We start from the raw sequence: 15,117 nt of genomic DNA, 5'->3' as shown, positions 1-15,117 counted from the left end.
ATTCAACTAATCTCTTCCAATAGATTTGATCGCTAAATTTAAAGGAGGGACTAACATAGATTAAAAAAATATTACAAGAAGAAAAAATTAAGAGAACCAAAACAAAAAAATAAGCAAATTAAACCAAAAGGTTTCGAGCTTTATTCAATTAATGACCAATACAAAATTTTGTGTAAAAAAAAAAGGAGATTGTAAGATGAAAAAGAAAATTAGTGTGATAGAAATAGGGACAAATATCGCTTTTCCATTGAGATTTGTCATTTTAGTGTGAATTGTTGTAACACAAATAAAATTTAGTATTTCTGTAAAAAAAAAAAAAAAAGGAAAAAAAAGAGATTGTAAGATGGAAAGAAAAAAGAAGAAATTTTAGTGTGAACTGTTGTAACTCGAAATTGAGATTTGGAACTTCATGTAATCTCTCTGTGTTTTTGTGTATTAATCATTATAGACTAATTTATCTGAAGGTTACAAGCTAGGTTCATATCTTCCACACTATAGCTGGCATTTGATAAGATCAAGCACTTCAATTTTCAGTGTCACTGCAAACAAAAAATAGATGATCCCCATCTCGAATCACACTGATATCATCTATCTCTGCATTCTCTATGGTAATTACTTTTGTAAGCTTGGAGACTCCAAATTTTTCTCCTGCAATTTCACAAGTTCAAAGTCATCAGAATCATAAATATTTTTATCACTGTCTTTTACCATAATAGGACATATTTAATTAAAATTGAAACATCCTAAATCAGTGTTTACCTGCAATATGGAGCAGCTCTTGTAATGAATGAGGTAGCATTATCAACTTGCCATGTTCCTGTAAGCTGGTTCTGTGTTTGCTTAGAAAGTGGATGACAACTCTCTTTTTGAAGAATCTTTCTGTTTCTCTCTCAGTTCTATGGTTAGAAGCACTTGAATAGGAGTTTGAGTATGTTTTTCCTAAAGGGTAATCGAAAGGGATTTCTGGCTCCAAAAATTTTATAATATGTTCATCTACTATCTTCCTATTTTCATGGTTCACTGCAAGGTCAGAAAGGCTCTTGTTTTGTTGCTGATCTACAAGAGACTTCTGTTTCCATCTTATAGGGCCTTGGTTCTTCTCATTTTCTTCCATTTCAGCATGATCTTTACGGAAAGTAGCATCAAAATCTCCTTTTCCATCCTCAGGAATATGCAATCTGGTTTCCTCATGACAATTACTTGCAGATGAATCAGGAACACTTGTTTCTGTGTTATCCATTTCATGCATTTGGGGTTCCCTTGGTGAACATTCAAAATCCAAACCTTCATGCCCCTTTATCCTCTGCTAAAACGAATGACAACAGTGTTGTTAGGATCATGATGGGAGTAGTATATTGTTTAGGGTGGTTGTGTGATGAATGAAAATGAATTTTGTAATGATGTTATTACCATGAAGAGATTTTTCATTATGATTTGTGCAGCTTCTGGATATCCATTTAAGGAGTTCATTAAGGAAGTTCTGCCGAGTCTTAAAATCTGAGAAAGCTCAGTGGTCCGAACAGTGAAAGGCTGTGGTCTACAGTACAACACTCCAATCTCCCCAAATATGTCCTCTGCAACAGCCTTCTTCAGAACCTGAAATTGAATAACTTGATCTATCAGGTTCAGTACTTTCATTCTGCACTAAAAGCATAACCTGAAATATGTTACTCATGACATACTTGCTCATTCCTGTCAACATAACGAATCATATCCTGCAAAAACAAATAGTCAATTGAAAGCAAATTTTGTCAGTTATTTGAGATTCATTCATTCATTCAAGGTTAGTTTATTACTCATGGGTTAGCTTACTCACCACTGCCCCTGAAACCAGTATGTAGAGGTCTGTGGGAGACTCGTTTTGCAATATCACATCTTCCTTTGGGGGGAAATACAAAGCGTCCATCTCAGTAACCTATTTAAACAAAGTTATTTTCATAAGTGAACTCTAATTTTAGTGAACTGAGGATGTTGTTAATATGAGGTAGAAAGAAGTTAGAATTACCAGTTGGAAAAGAAAATCATCTGATACTCCTTGGAAGAGGTATAGTCTCTGGAGAAGAGGGAAAAAGAGATGGTGTGCAATGCTTGCACGAATTGCCTTTGGCAGGCCATTCAGTGTCTCTTGCTGCTTCACTCCTTCTGTCTTGAATTTCAAACACAAGTGTGACAACATCTGTTCCTGTATGTGATGTGGCAGATGGTTTCTCGATGCAAATTCTGAAGCTGCTCTCACTGTGTCTCTCTGCAACAACAAAACATGTTTCTCTCTGTCAGCTGCGTGTATCAAAGAGTGTAGATACAAACATCAAACATCAATATGACATCATTCTAACCATATAAAAGATTGAAATCATTATCTATCTAAAACCTTAAAACAATGAAATTAATGAGTTTTTCATCTGTGTTCTACTTTCTATTTTTTCGAATGTATTCACATTTTGATTTCCCTACAAGAAGATCAAATTAACACACTTTCACATAGTTTTTTTCTCAGACTTTTCAAACCTGTTAGTTATATTATTCATGTAACAGTTTTTACAACAGAATAACTATCATATCATACATACCTATCTTTGTTCTTCAAAACTTTTGCACAAAAATTATATAAACATAATTTCTCTATTTTCATTAAACAGAATTGTAAAAGTGAAGAAGATATGCACCAGCAGACACATGTATGTGACTAGAGTGTGTGGTTGAGCCACGTGTCTCCACTAAAATATTTTTTCTGTTTCTACTTTCATAAGCTTTTTACCACCTTTTCCCATTTTCTAAAGATGTGTGCAATCACTACACGACAATATATATATATATATATATATATATATATATATATATATATATATATATATATATATATATATATATATATATATATATATTCTTACAGAGAAGATTTTCACATGCATCTTTGAAATACTGCAGAGCTTGTTTTGGGATCAGCATCTAAATGCATGGTTTGGTGATAAGATACTTTTGGTGGGATATTAGAGCCACAAGATACTTTATGTGGAATTTGTGGTAAGATTATGTGGAATTTTTTGGGGAAAGATTATGATGTGGAATTTAAATATATGATAGTGTATTAGAAAAATCTATGGCATGGAAGTAAGTATATAATAAATTTATATATCTTTGTGTAATATAAACTTGATCCATTTTATAATAGTTTATGGTTTTATTGACAGAATAAAATAATCAGTTGGACATTAAATTAAAACTAGTAAATTAAATTAAAATATTTGATGAAATATTAAACTAATTGACAAGTGTGAAATTATGATGTTTATATATAAGAAAACACTTAATGTTGAACTAATCCTTTATAATTACTTTTATCACGTGTTAAATGAATTTAATAATTTGTATTTTGGTATTTATTTTTAACCGTTTTTTCTCACAGTATCAGAAGATATTGGTGGGCCAATAAACATTGAAGCACAGGAAGATTGGGGAGGTTTGATGCTGAAAGTACTCGTGTTGAACACTGATTAAGGAATATTTATTAATTATTAAAAAAATAATTAGATTAAATAATTCTATTCCTTTCCTTATCTTCTACAACATTTTTTTTTATCTATTTCTTTAAAGGGTATTCGAAGTCACTTTGTTAATATTTGTCCAAAATTAAGATGTCAGAATCAAAACCTTTCGACTTTTGGTAAAGTACTAGTTAAGTGCATGATGATTAAGACTTGGGATTTATTCTAATTCATGCTCTACAAATTAAAGTAACACTTAAGTTCCAGTGTTAGAGAAAAAACAAAGTAGGTTAAATTATGGAATAATCTATTTATTATATATTTTTCCTCTTTAAGTATGTATAAACAACTTTATTTGAAAGGGTTCAATGTGATTAAAAGGAAGGAGAAACTAAAACAGATTACGAGTATTAAATAAGTATTTGAAAAATTCTTCAAAATATTTGAAAAGTGGATCATCATTTATTTAACAAATAAGAATGAAAAGTGAAAAAAGAAAAGAATGAAAAAGACCATTTAAAAAGTTAAGAAGAAGTTTGAGAAAACGTACAAAGTTTCTGGTGCGGCTTGTCCAATGGACAACGAGGTTTGTCATGTTTCCGATGATGTATGAAGTTAATCCCAAGTTGAACAAAATGTAGAAGATGAAAAAGAGCATCTCTCTTGTGTTTGTAGCATGCAAGTCTCCATAGCCAGTGGTAGTAAGTGTCACAATGGACCAATACATCGAAGTCACGTATCTTTCCCACAGACTCTCTTCTTTGAAATTTGGAAACACTGAACCAATCCATGTTGTTTTCGGATCATAGTACCTATCTGCTATCAGATAGTTGAAGCACCCAGCAAAGTGCACCACAAACAATGTCACCTGAAAGTTTCATCATATTATAATTTTCATCATACAAAAATTAGCTTGAATATTGAATTAAAAACACTATATTTATCAAATATCGTGCATTTGACACGTATCATAAAAATAAAATAGTAAATTTTAATTTTTTAATAAAAAAAAAGTGAAAAAATGTAGTATGTAAACATTTTGTATTTTAAAATATTACTTTTCTAAAGTTTTTATCAGAACATAAAAGAATTAGATTAAGATCAGGAAGAGGAGAGTATATATATGAAATCTTATTCTTGTTTAAAATTTGACATTCTTGTATTTTCGTAAAAATCGAGGAGAGAGAAACAATCACAGACCCACTTCACTTTAATCAATGTGGCATAACACAAACAGTTGCATAGAAGCATCCTCACTCGTCCAACGGTTTTGTTTTGTGTGCCACAGCAATAAATGTCATGAATGCCTATTGTTTTGATCACATGAAAGGAGTTCAGGGTTTTTTTTGAATTTGTGGTATTATTTATTTTCTGTATTTTGATATATTAAGAAATATACAGTAAAAAAACCTTGAATCGAAATTGAAATTTAGAAGCTTACAGCAATGAGCTTGAAGCACCTGGTCCAGAAGTAATTGAAGCGAATGTCCTTCTCAAGTCTGAAGGAAACCAGAGGAGCTAATAAGGATTTTTGAGTTTGTCAAGTGTTGAAAAATCATAAGGTTGAACACATAACATAATGTTGAACCTTGCAAACAGAGAACTGACACGTCTAAGGCGCCACAACCGAAGCATGTTCAGAATTTTGAACCCAATTTCACTATTGTGATCAGTGAATAGGAGGCTGATGGATTCAAACGGTGCAGTTGAACACACGTCAAAGACGAACCAAGTAGATAGGTACCTACGTGATGTAAGCAAAGCTTTTGAAACCTCAGAGTAAGAGAATGCAAACAGAGTGTTTTGTTTGTCACTGATAGCAAAGAAGAGAAACATGGATAGATGAATATGAGTGTACCTTATTGCAATTTTCTTTGGATTATCAACAAGAAGGTAGGAATGGTGATCGAGATATGCAACAAAGAATGTGAGAACGATGTCGATGGCAAAGAAGGCATTGACAATGTTGTCTATGATGAACAGTGTGTCGTGCTTTTGATGGAGAAAGGCAAACTCAAAGGGGCAAATCCATGCAGAGTAAACAACAAAGACAATCAGCAGCATCTCCCAGGCCCTGATACCATGTCAGAAGAAGAAACACAACCACGTTTTAACATATGGAAGATAATAGAGTAATTAGAGTAAAAAAAAAACATCATGGTTCTCACCTGTAACGTGGATCAAAAGGGGAAACTGTGCATCTTCTAAGCCTTGTTTCTTGGTTGATTCTGGCTCCAAGGGATGGCAAGAGATCATTAGACAGAAAGCTGCTGTAAGGAAGACTTGCCATTTGAAACTCGTCAACACAGAACCTCTTGAAAAACTTTTGGCCACTGCAAAATGGCATGGTATAAGGCTTAAACAAAAACAGTAGAAGAAGTTGTTGTTGTTGTTGGTGTTGGAAGGCTGAATTGAATTCTGCCTACAAGTGTGTGACCACATTTATAATGTGGTTGCTTTGACTCAAACGCGTTGGTTTCAGAATTTGGACCTCTTTTCCCCTACCTTTTTGTTGAGATGCCTGTGACATGGCTTAAAGGAATACTTAATTTTATGGCTTAGTTTGGAGGAAAAGGTAGAAAAGGTTGTGATAAAACTGAGAGGGTATTCTATTGACAAATAAAGTTATGACAAAATACAAGAACCTAATGATCTTTCTCAAATGTTGCAGATAATTCCGTGTGTGAATTGTGTTTACACCAAACTTTTTACTCATCAAAGATCAAAGATCAGATATGTCTCCAAATAATAATTACCACTCAAGTAATGCTATACATATGTATACTAAAACAGAATCATCGGTAATTCTTATGAATTTCTCTTCAAATCTATTAAGATATCAGGGTTGTTAGGATTATAAGAACAAGTATTTAAACAATATACAGAAACAGTTTTATTTCAAATTCATTAACCAACTAAGGAGCTATAGTAAAATGGGTAAGTATGAAGATTCTATCATAAACTAAGAATCTATAGTAAAATGGGAAAAGCATAAACATTCTGCCCAGATATTTTGTCTGTTATCAAATTAAACTCGACTTAATAGATATTTGGTTAGTCAATTAGTCATTAACTTAATATATTTATACTTATATATAAGAGACCTTCTTTATTATACACTTTATGGTATAAACTGTTATCCATTTAGATTAAAATTTCTACTAAATGTTATTTATATTTTATTTAATAATATTATTTTTTGTTTTTTCAAATTTAGATTAAAATTATTTATATTTCATTTAATAATATATACTTTCGTAATGTTTAACAAACAATCACAAGATTTTCTTATACTATTAAATAAAGTATATAACATTGTAGTGGTTAGGATTAAAAGAAGGTATATTTAAACAATAAGATACCATTGGATATACCGAAACAATTTTATTTCAAATTCATTAACGAACTAAGGAGTTATAGTAAAATGGGTAAAGCATGAAGATTCTATCATAAACTAAGAACCTATAGTAAAATGGGAAAAACATGAAGATTCTGTATAAAGAGTTATAGACCCCAGTTTCAACCAGTGACTTTTGGTTAACCCGAATGAATCATGAAAGAAAAAAAGATTATTTAAATTTAGTTTAATAAGACTTTCAGTTTATATAATGTTCTTTCATCTTCTAAATTTCTATTTTATTTAAAATATATACTTTTTAAATCAACCATAGAACTCATGGAAAAAAAATTAAATATATATTACATATTGAAGAGTTAAAAATGAAAGAGTAGAGAAGAGTTAAAAATGAAAGAGTAGAGAAGAGTCTACTTGCATAAATATCAGATTTTTTTTACTGTTATCAAACTAAATAAAAATAAATAATTTTGGTTTAATAGATATTTGGTTAAATTATCAATTAACTAGTCATCAACTTAAGCTTTATATTTATATAAAGAGATTTATATACACTCTTACTTTTCTCTAATAATATAAATTTTAACTTATTTTACTCTTTTCTTTATTTATTATTTTTTTCTTATATGTTGGTTTCAATTCTCACTATTACTACTTCTATTTATTTTATTTTTTATCTTGACGGTTAAAAAAAAGAGGAAAACAGAATAAATAATTGCACTAAATTTGAATTAAAATTTTTACAAAAAATTATTTATATTTTATTTGATAATAATATATACTTTTGTAACTTTTCATCTTTATAATTTAATCACTTTTACTAATTTAAAACTTTTAACTTACATTTTCTATTTTATATACTCATAATTTTATAACTCTAAAAATTATATTTTTTAATAATTTTATTAATTATTTATTACTATAAAATACTTTACCTATCAAATTAACTAAATTTAAACAATTACAGTAATAAAATATTTAAAAGTGTTGCAACACCTTATATACACTGATAACAATTAAAAAGTTACATAAAATAGTTAATATAATTGAATGGGTATGTTGTATTTAATAATTGTTATAATGTCTTGGACCATATTATAAAAAAAAAAACTTTGAAATAAATATAATAGAGGAAATTGACTTTTAAGATTATTTAAATTTATTAATATTCATAAGCATTTTTAAGTATCAATTTTATTACTTTATATGCATGCTTCTATAATTTTTTCCATGGAAAATTACTTTTATTTTAATAAATATCTTTTACAAATTCAATAGGTTTTCTTAACTTTCTTAAATTGATAAAACTCTGATTATTTAGAAAATTAATTTTGAATAGCTTATAGAAAATATATTATTATAGTTATCTTTTAAAAAATATAATTATACAAAATATATTTTTAATTTACACCAATATATAAGGATTTCAATTTCTTTTTTCATATTCTTATTTAAAATTTATTCTTTAAATAAAAAATTATTTTTAATTTAAAAACTTATTTTTATCAATTTAATTCTTTAAATAATCATTTATTTGAATTTCATATTTTTTTATTTAACCGCATTTTTAAACTTAATAATTTTTTAGTTATAAAATTACTTACAAAATAAAACAAATTATTTAAAATAATATTATAAAATTATTTATATTTAATTTTAATTATAATAAATAATAATAATACTTTTATTATTTTTTATTACTATGAAAAAGTGAACACATGCACATAATATATATATATATATATATATATATATATATATATGTGTGTGTGTGTTTTTACTAGTTTATATTAATAAGAATTTTAAAAATAAATTTATTGAGATTTATTATTTTTCTCAACGAATAACAATAAAAATATATATATAAAAAATGGAAAAAGTTATTCTGTATTAAATGCTTAAAATTTAAAATTATTTTAAGATAATAAAACATATAACGCTGATTTTTTTTTATTCAAAGTATGATTAAAATAAGTATTATTATTGTTCTTATTTATAAAACTCTAGAAATGATATTTTAGAAATGATATTTTAGAAGGAGTGCTAGTTTAAAAATACTGAAACTCAGTTATTTTAATATTAAATGATTTATTTATAAATAGTTTTTTTATAAACGAGTTTCATTAGTTTAAAATGTATCATTTCTTTAAAAACCATTCTTTTAGAGTTCTCTACCTTCTCTATTCTTGAGTTATTTCTTTGACGATCAGGAGGTACCTAATCGACTACAACAAAGAGGTCTATGTTTCTACCCAATTAGTTTCTTCAATAGAGTAAGTAAGTTTCAACCATTTTTTCTCTTTTTGCTCTTAATTAAGATCATGCTTAATGATCTCTTGTTGCATGTAAGTTGTAATGTTTTTTCCTAATTTTCAATTGATCAGAGGTCTTAAGGACTCTTTCTGCTTTCAATTTGGTGTTGTGTCGGTGTTTCTAGAGTTCCTTGTACTCTAAGCAAGGATTCAACATTTTTAGAGCTCTTTAGTTTCCTTGAGAGGTAAGGGAAGCTAGACCTTGTTTTAGATTATGTTTGTGGTTTGAATTTAGTATCTATGTGAATGATAATATGATTTTAGTGAAATAGCTAGGTTGTTGCTAAAATTCTTTGTTTAGATGATGATAAATGATTGTATGATGTTGAATGCTTGATGTGGTGTGTTTGCAAAGTTGTTGCTATCACGATTATGTGTGATGAAGTTGTATGATTATTGAAAATTGGATTCAAAGTGTTTGGATTGAAGAAGAGTCAATTACTTGGGTTTTTAAGTCTAAAAAGTAAGTTTTAATAGGTGAGTTTGAGAAACAGGGGTTAGTATGAGAGAGCAATTATTATAGGACTGTGATGAGGTCATTTGAGACTTGCTAGAGGGGTTATTCAATTGAAATCTGATATGGAACTAGAGGTAGTTCATTTTAGGGTTTTTGGGGTGTTTCTAGTGTAAACATTGAGGTTTTGAGTAATGTGATTGTGAGGTAAGGGGTGAAAACTATTTTAGGAAGTTAGGAGTCTATTATGAGACTTATTATGACTTGTCTAGACATTTAAATGTGTAAAATCTGGTGTAAAAGTGTTAATTGTATGATAGGGTGAGTCCTTTGGTTAATTTTAGTTCAATTTTGAGGTTTTACCTAATGAAATCTTGAAATAGAAAGGTTGTGAGTAAACTAAGGTATTGGGGTATGTTATCTAGTGTATTAAGACTTATCCATGTTGTTAGATTGTTGATATTGAGTGTTACAAGTGATAGAATTGAGTTCAGGCACTTTTGAGTTGTTGAGTTGGTTTGATACATCTAATTCCTAACCAAATAAGCAATGTAGTACTCTATTTTCATCTATAACATGTTTTCGTAGCAATATTAGTGATACAGATTCTAAATTGATTATTTCAATATGTTTAAGATGCACCAAAACCAGAAAAATTAGGTTGCTGTCAAAAACTAATAAGAATAATCGATTATCTCACTTGATAATCGATTATTCTAGTCAGAATGTCATTTTTTTCAAAGCTCTCAGGAATAATCGATTATCACATATGATAATTGATTATTGTCGTCCGAAAATCATTTTGGCATGAATCCTTTCAGGAATAATCAATTATCAAGTATGATAATCCATTATCTCCTTAAAAAAAACTTAAAATTTAGTTTTTGGTTAGGGTGTCGTGTATGCATATTGGTGTCTTTTGTTTGATACTTTATTTGTTTTCTTATGGTTAAAAATGAAATGGCGATGTAATGCTTGTTTAGTAATATCAATGAGAAATTTTAAGAGATTTATGCATCAAGTTATGTATGTATTTGAAGTATGGTTGAAAAGATTTTCTAAGGTGAAATTTTTATTGATGGTTTCAAAGTGGTTTTATAAGTTTCAAAGGTGAAACTTCTTTGTGTGGTTTCAAGTGTTGTAAGTATGAATATGGGAAACTCAGTCTTAGAGTTCATCATGACATTCTAATGGTCATCCATTCTCAAGTAGAGAGGGGTAAGACATGTCGTGAGAATAGCAAAAGATCCTAGTCTAGGGGCTTTACTTTGGCCTAAGGTGAGTGATAATGGACTAACCTTGTGTGGTAGCTTGGGGTGGGTCAGTTGTTTCACCATAACAGGTGCACAAATTGTCATAGTTCGATATTCATACTAATCTGAATAGTCAAGTCAAAGTATTGTCATACATCAAGTGGTTGGTTGTTTGGTGTGATATATATGTTTGTTTTGTGTATAATGTTTACACTTTCATATATATATATATATATATATATATATATATATATATATATATATATATCATTAATTATTTATTCTAGCTTACCCTTACTTTTGTCTTTGTTTGTTTGTGTGTGTTTTCTCTTTTATGATGATCACTTTAAATTATGTGAGCTTCCGAGGACGTCCTTTCCATTTCAACATGAAGCGGCAACATAGATAAAATGTTATTATCCAAGTATAAGATCTTCGTCATCGGTAGTTAGTAGTTTCTAGTATATGATCATCTATGTAATGTTATTTATTTATATATATATATATATATATATATATATATATATTTAATATAAATGGTAGTATTAAGAAAATAAAATTATATAATAAGTAAAATGTTTGTATTTAATATTAAATTTTTGTTTGATTATTAAAATTATATTTAATTATTTATAAATGACAACTAAATAAAAGAAGTTTCATTATTTTGAAAATGTTAACAAATTTGGAATAATATATTTAATAAATTTAAACAGTAGTCAAAATATATATTTTAGAATATAAATTTAAATTTTTTTTATGTATATAATGCTTTTAAGGTATGCTATATGTTTTCGATCTTTTGACAAGCAATATATTTTTTTGTTATTATGGAAAAGGATGAATATTTTTAAAAGCGTTTTCAAAATATAAAAAGGGGAACTGATCCGAAATATAAAAAAAAACATTGAATTTGTTATAGATCTTCTATCAACTAAATATAAAATAGATTTATAACATATAAAATGAAATAATTTTCTTTTTAAAAAAATTAAGATTGTTTCGATTTTAGTTATGGAGTGATATGGTTATAAACTATTTTGGAAAGCAAAAAGAAAAACAAATTAAATCAATTCTTAAATAATAAACTATGTGAGATTATTGAATATGGTAAAAAATATATTTATTTTCTATTTCTATTTCAATATTCAATATACAATGTTTATTATATATGTTAAATCAATAACTTTTCTGCATGGTGGAAGGGTTTTTGTTTTCTCTTTTTAATTTTTTTATTCTTATGAGTGGTGGATGAAGATTAGGGTTACATGTTTGAATGGTCCTCCATCTCTCTTAAGCTCTTTGCGTGACAATGAGGCTAATTTTCACATTGGGTTTGTGTGAGAATGAAGCTGTGTTTGTGTTGGCTTGAATGTTCATGAAAGGACAAAAAAACAAATAACCTTATTCTTATTTTATTCTAGAAGAAACCAGCAATTCATGGGACCATTTTTACAAAGTCTTTTCATGGGAATACAATTCATGACAAGATCTCAAGTCTTTCAACTTTTTTAACCTAATTCAATGATAATCTTTTAAAAATTACGATTCTTCTTTAATATTTTATAAGTTTTAAGTGCTTATGTTATAGATCATTATTGAGTTTTGCTTAAAAATTTAGAATTTATAGATTTTTTTTATTGTTTTTCTTTAATAATCATGCCTCCAAGTTACAATCATTTTAATGTTTTAAAATACTTTTAAAAAACTATTGGAGAATCCAAATTCTAAACCCATGATTTTTTTTCTTGTTTAAATATATTTTTTACTATTAGATCAACATAATAATGAATTTTTAGATCATTTTTCTTTTTCTCTCTTAAAACTCAAATTATTATTTTCTATTTAAATGTTTGAATGTTATCAAATGGAGAAGAGACATATAACATACTTTTAAAAGTGTTCAAGTAGTAAATTGATGGAAAATCAAATTTGATTAATTTTAGAAAATTAGGGTGAGAATTAGATGTAGTTGAAACTAGGCAAAGAAAGAAAGTAATCAAATTTAAATATTTTAATTATACAAGTTCAGTTCGATCAAGATATATAGAGCGACAATATTCTGTGTAAGTTAGATTGTTACTTTTTTTCCCAGTTATTTATTCTACTCATACTATATTGTAAATAATATTAAATTATTCATTTACTTGTTATAATTATGATTTTTTTATTAGTCTTAATCTTTTAAAAAAATTATTTTAATTTTCTACGTGTGCTTTAATCCTTTTAGCTCTTATATATATATATATATATATATATATATATATATATATATATATATACACACACACACACACACACACATCTTTTTAATATATTTTAGTCGAAAAAAAAAACAGTGAAATTGATTTTTAAAAATTCATACAATCGTAAGAATTAAAAATTTCTGTTGTATAAGATTATTCAGAAACTTAAACTTTCAAAAGTGAATGCTTTTAAATATGCAAACTAAAATTAACTACTTTCTAATAATAGAAATTAAAGTAATTAACCTCTTTATTTACATAATATGCATGCATGTAGTCATTGATCCTAAACTTCTGCACGTAACAAAATTCTTATGCCAATGTTTTTCAACAAATTACCAATTTTTAGTGTTTACGACTTCTGTTATCAATTTTCCTTTTGAAGAACAAAAATGTTTGGTAGACTTCATGCAAAACATTTTTCTTTTTCTCTAAGTAATTTATTTGTATCTGATAATTATAGTAGTTTTCACAATTTTGGTAGTTTCAATTTCAAATGAGATGAAGCTATTGATGCCATGGCAGCTTGGTTGACCGTAATAGCCTTTTCTTTGAAAGCATAGATTCTGAAATGAAAATAGTGATCATTACAATTTCAAATCTGACCAAGGACCTAGAGAAAAAATTAATATATAAAAGAATAATTTTTATTTAAAATTTATCAACTAAATTAAAATATAATGTTTCACATGGTAAACGTATCATATCAAAAAATAAATTTTTACTTAATTTAATTCTATAAAACTGATTTTCAAATGCATTAATTTAAATGATATATATTTATTTTACTTTTATTGAACATGTATTTTTAACATTTTATCATATCAAAACATACCCATTTTAAAGATGATATTAGATATTAGTAAACCGTTCAATAACTGATAATAAAATACTCAATAAATAACAAATTTTATTAAATAAATTATGAATAATTATGATATTATGTTAAAAGATGACTTTAAAATTAACTTAATTTTACAAATATAAATCTCTAAATTTGTGTTAATATAAAAACTCAAACAAAAATATCCATTTAATTTTATATTTTAATTTCATGAAATTTTAAAAAAAAAAAACTGTTTGAGTCAGGATTTTTCAAATTGTTAGGGATATGAATCCCTTGAAAAAAGTAAATTAAAAAATAGCATTTAGATGAGCGAGAATATAATAAAATTGTTTTAGGGTGCACCACGTGGACGAGTAGAATTGCTACACTTGTACAAACTCCTTTCCCCTAATTTAGATCCGATTTGAATTGGCAGACATGTGAATGCTGCTGATTCTCACCGACCTTAGATTCGATGTGGCCCATGATATGATTAGTTAATGATATATTCAAGATGGTTAACATATGTTTTCTTTCAAACTTTCTAGATTTTTTTTTATGCAGTCTTCATTTTTATTTAATTAGTAAAAACAATTTGATTATTATAGGCTTAATATTATTTTTGTCTTTATTTTTGTTAAGATTTATTTTTTTAATGTTTAATATGATTCTAATTTTTATAATTTATGTTTAATTTAATATTTTTTATGATGTTTTTTAAATCGTTAAGGATTGATGAATAGTCCGTTTCGTAATTTTTTTATTAACTTTTTTAGAATTTTTTTTTAATTTAAAAATGTTATCAATGTGTAAAGTTTATATGTGTCATATGGTAATATGTGTCACTGTGAAGTCAATGTCAGTGTCAATGTTTTATATTATTTCGTCTTCTTTTTTTTTGTTTAATTTAATTTTAATTTTTGTTAATTTTGTTTCATTCATTTTCATTTTTTTTCTAAATTAAGATTAAATTAAATTATTATTAAAATTTACACTTTTATTAAATATTTTTTTAAACCAACTTATTAGATTTATGTTTCTACGTGTAAAAAATAGGGTTAGAATATGTTTAAAAATAATGAAGAATTCTTCTAATTTTAAAAATAGTAAAGAATTTTCATTCTAATTTTAAAAATAAATTATAATTTTCCTTATAATTTAAGAAATAATCTAGAATTTTTCCTTC

At 26.9% G+C, this 15,117-nt stretch overlaps 1 protein-coding gene across 1 annotated transcript; it reads right to left on the bottom strand.

Annotated features, from left to right (window-relative positions):
- Positions 1–253: 253 nt before the first annotated feature.
- LOC124836586 (potassium channel KAT3-like) lies at positions 254–5,908 on the bottom strand. The gene is made up of 11 exons (XM_088098982.1): positions 5,654–5,908; positions 5,344–5,559; positions 5,074–5,229; positions 4,927–4,984; positions 4,036–4,353; positions 2,006–2,245; positions 1,817–1,915; positions 1,683–1,715; positions 1,411–1,596; positions 760–1,303; positions 254–648 (listed from the first exon to the last, which is right to left on the bottom strand). Exons 1-11 carry the CDS (start codon positions 5,830–5,832, stop codon positions 524–526), a joined length of 2,154 nt encoding a protein of 717 aa, XP_087955108.1. The 5' UTR covers positions 5,833–5,908; the 3' UTR covers positions 254–523.
- Positions 5,909–15,117: the final 9,209 nt, after the last annotated feature.

Source organism: Vigna umbellata, chromosome 9 (assembly GCF_029865625.1).
Source record: "Vigna umbellata cultivar VRB3 chromosome 9, Vumbellata_1.0, whole genome shotgun sequence".
Lineage (NCBI taxonomy): Eukaryota > Viridiplantae > Streptophyta > Magnoliopsida > Fabales > Fabaceae > Vigna > Vigna umbellata.
The sequence above is the reverse complement of the archived record's forward strand: the minus strand, read 5'-3'. Positions and strand labels throughout refer to the sequence as shown.

Coding starts and splice junctions, on each gene's coding strand:
- LOC124836586 (XM_088098982.1), bottom strand. CDS start 5,832: ATGCCATTTTGCAGTGGCCAAAAGTTTTTCAAGAGGTTCTGTGTTGAC. Junction 2,246..4,035: donor CAAGCCGCACCAGAAACTTT/GTACGTTTTCTC, acceptor TTGTTGTTGCAG/AGAGACACAGTGAGAGCAGC. Junction 649..759: donor AGAGCTGCTCCATATTGCAG/GTAAACACTGAT, acceptor GTGAAATTGCAG/GAGAAAAATTTGGAGTCTCC.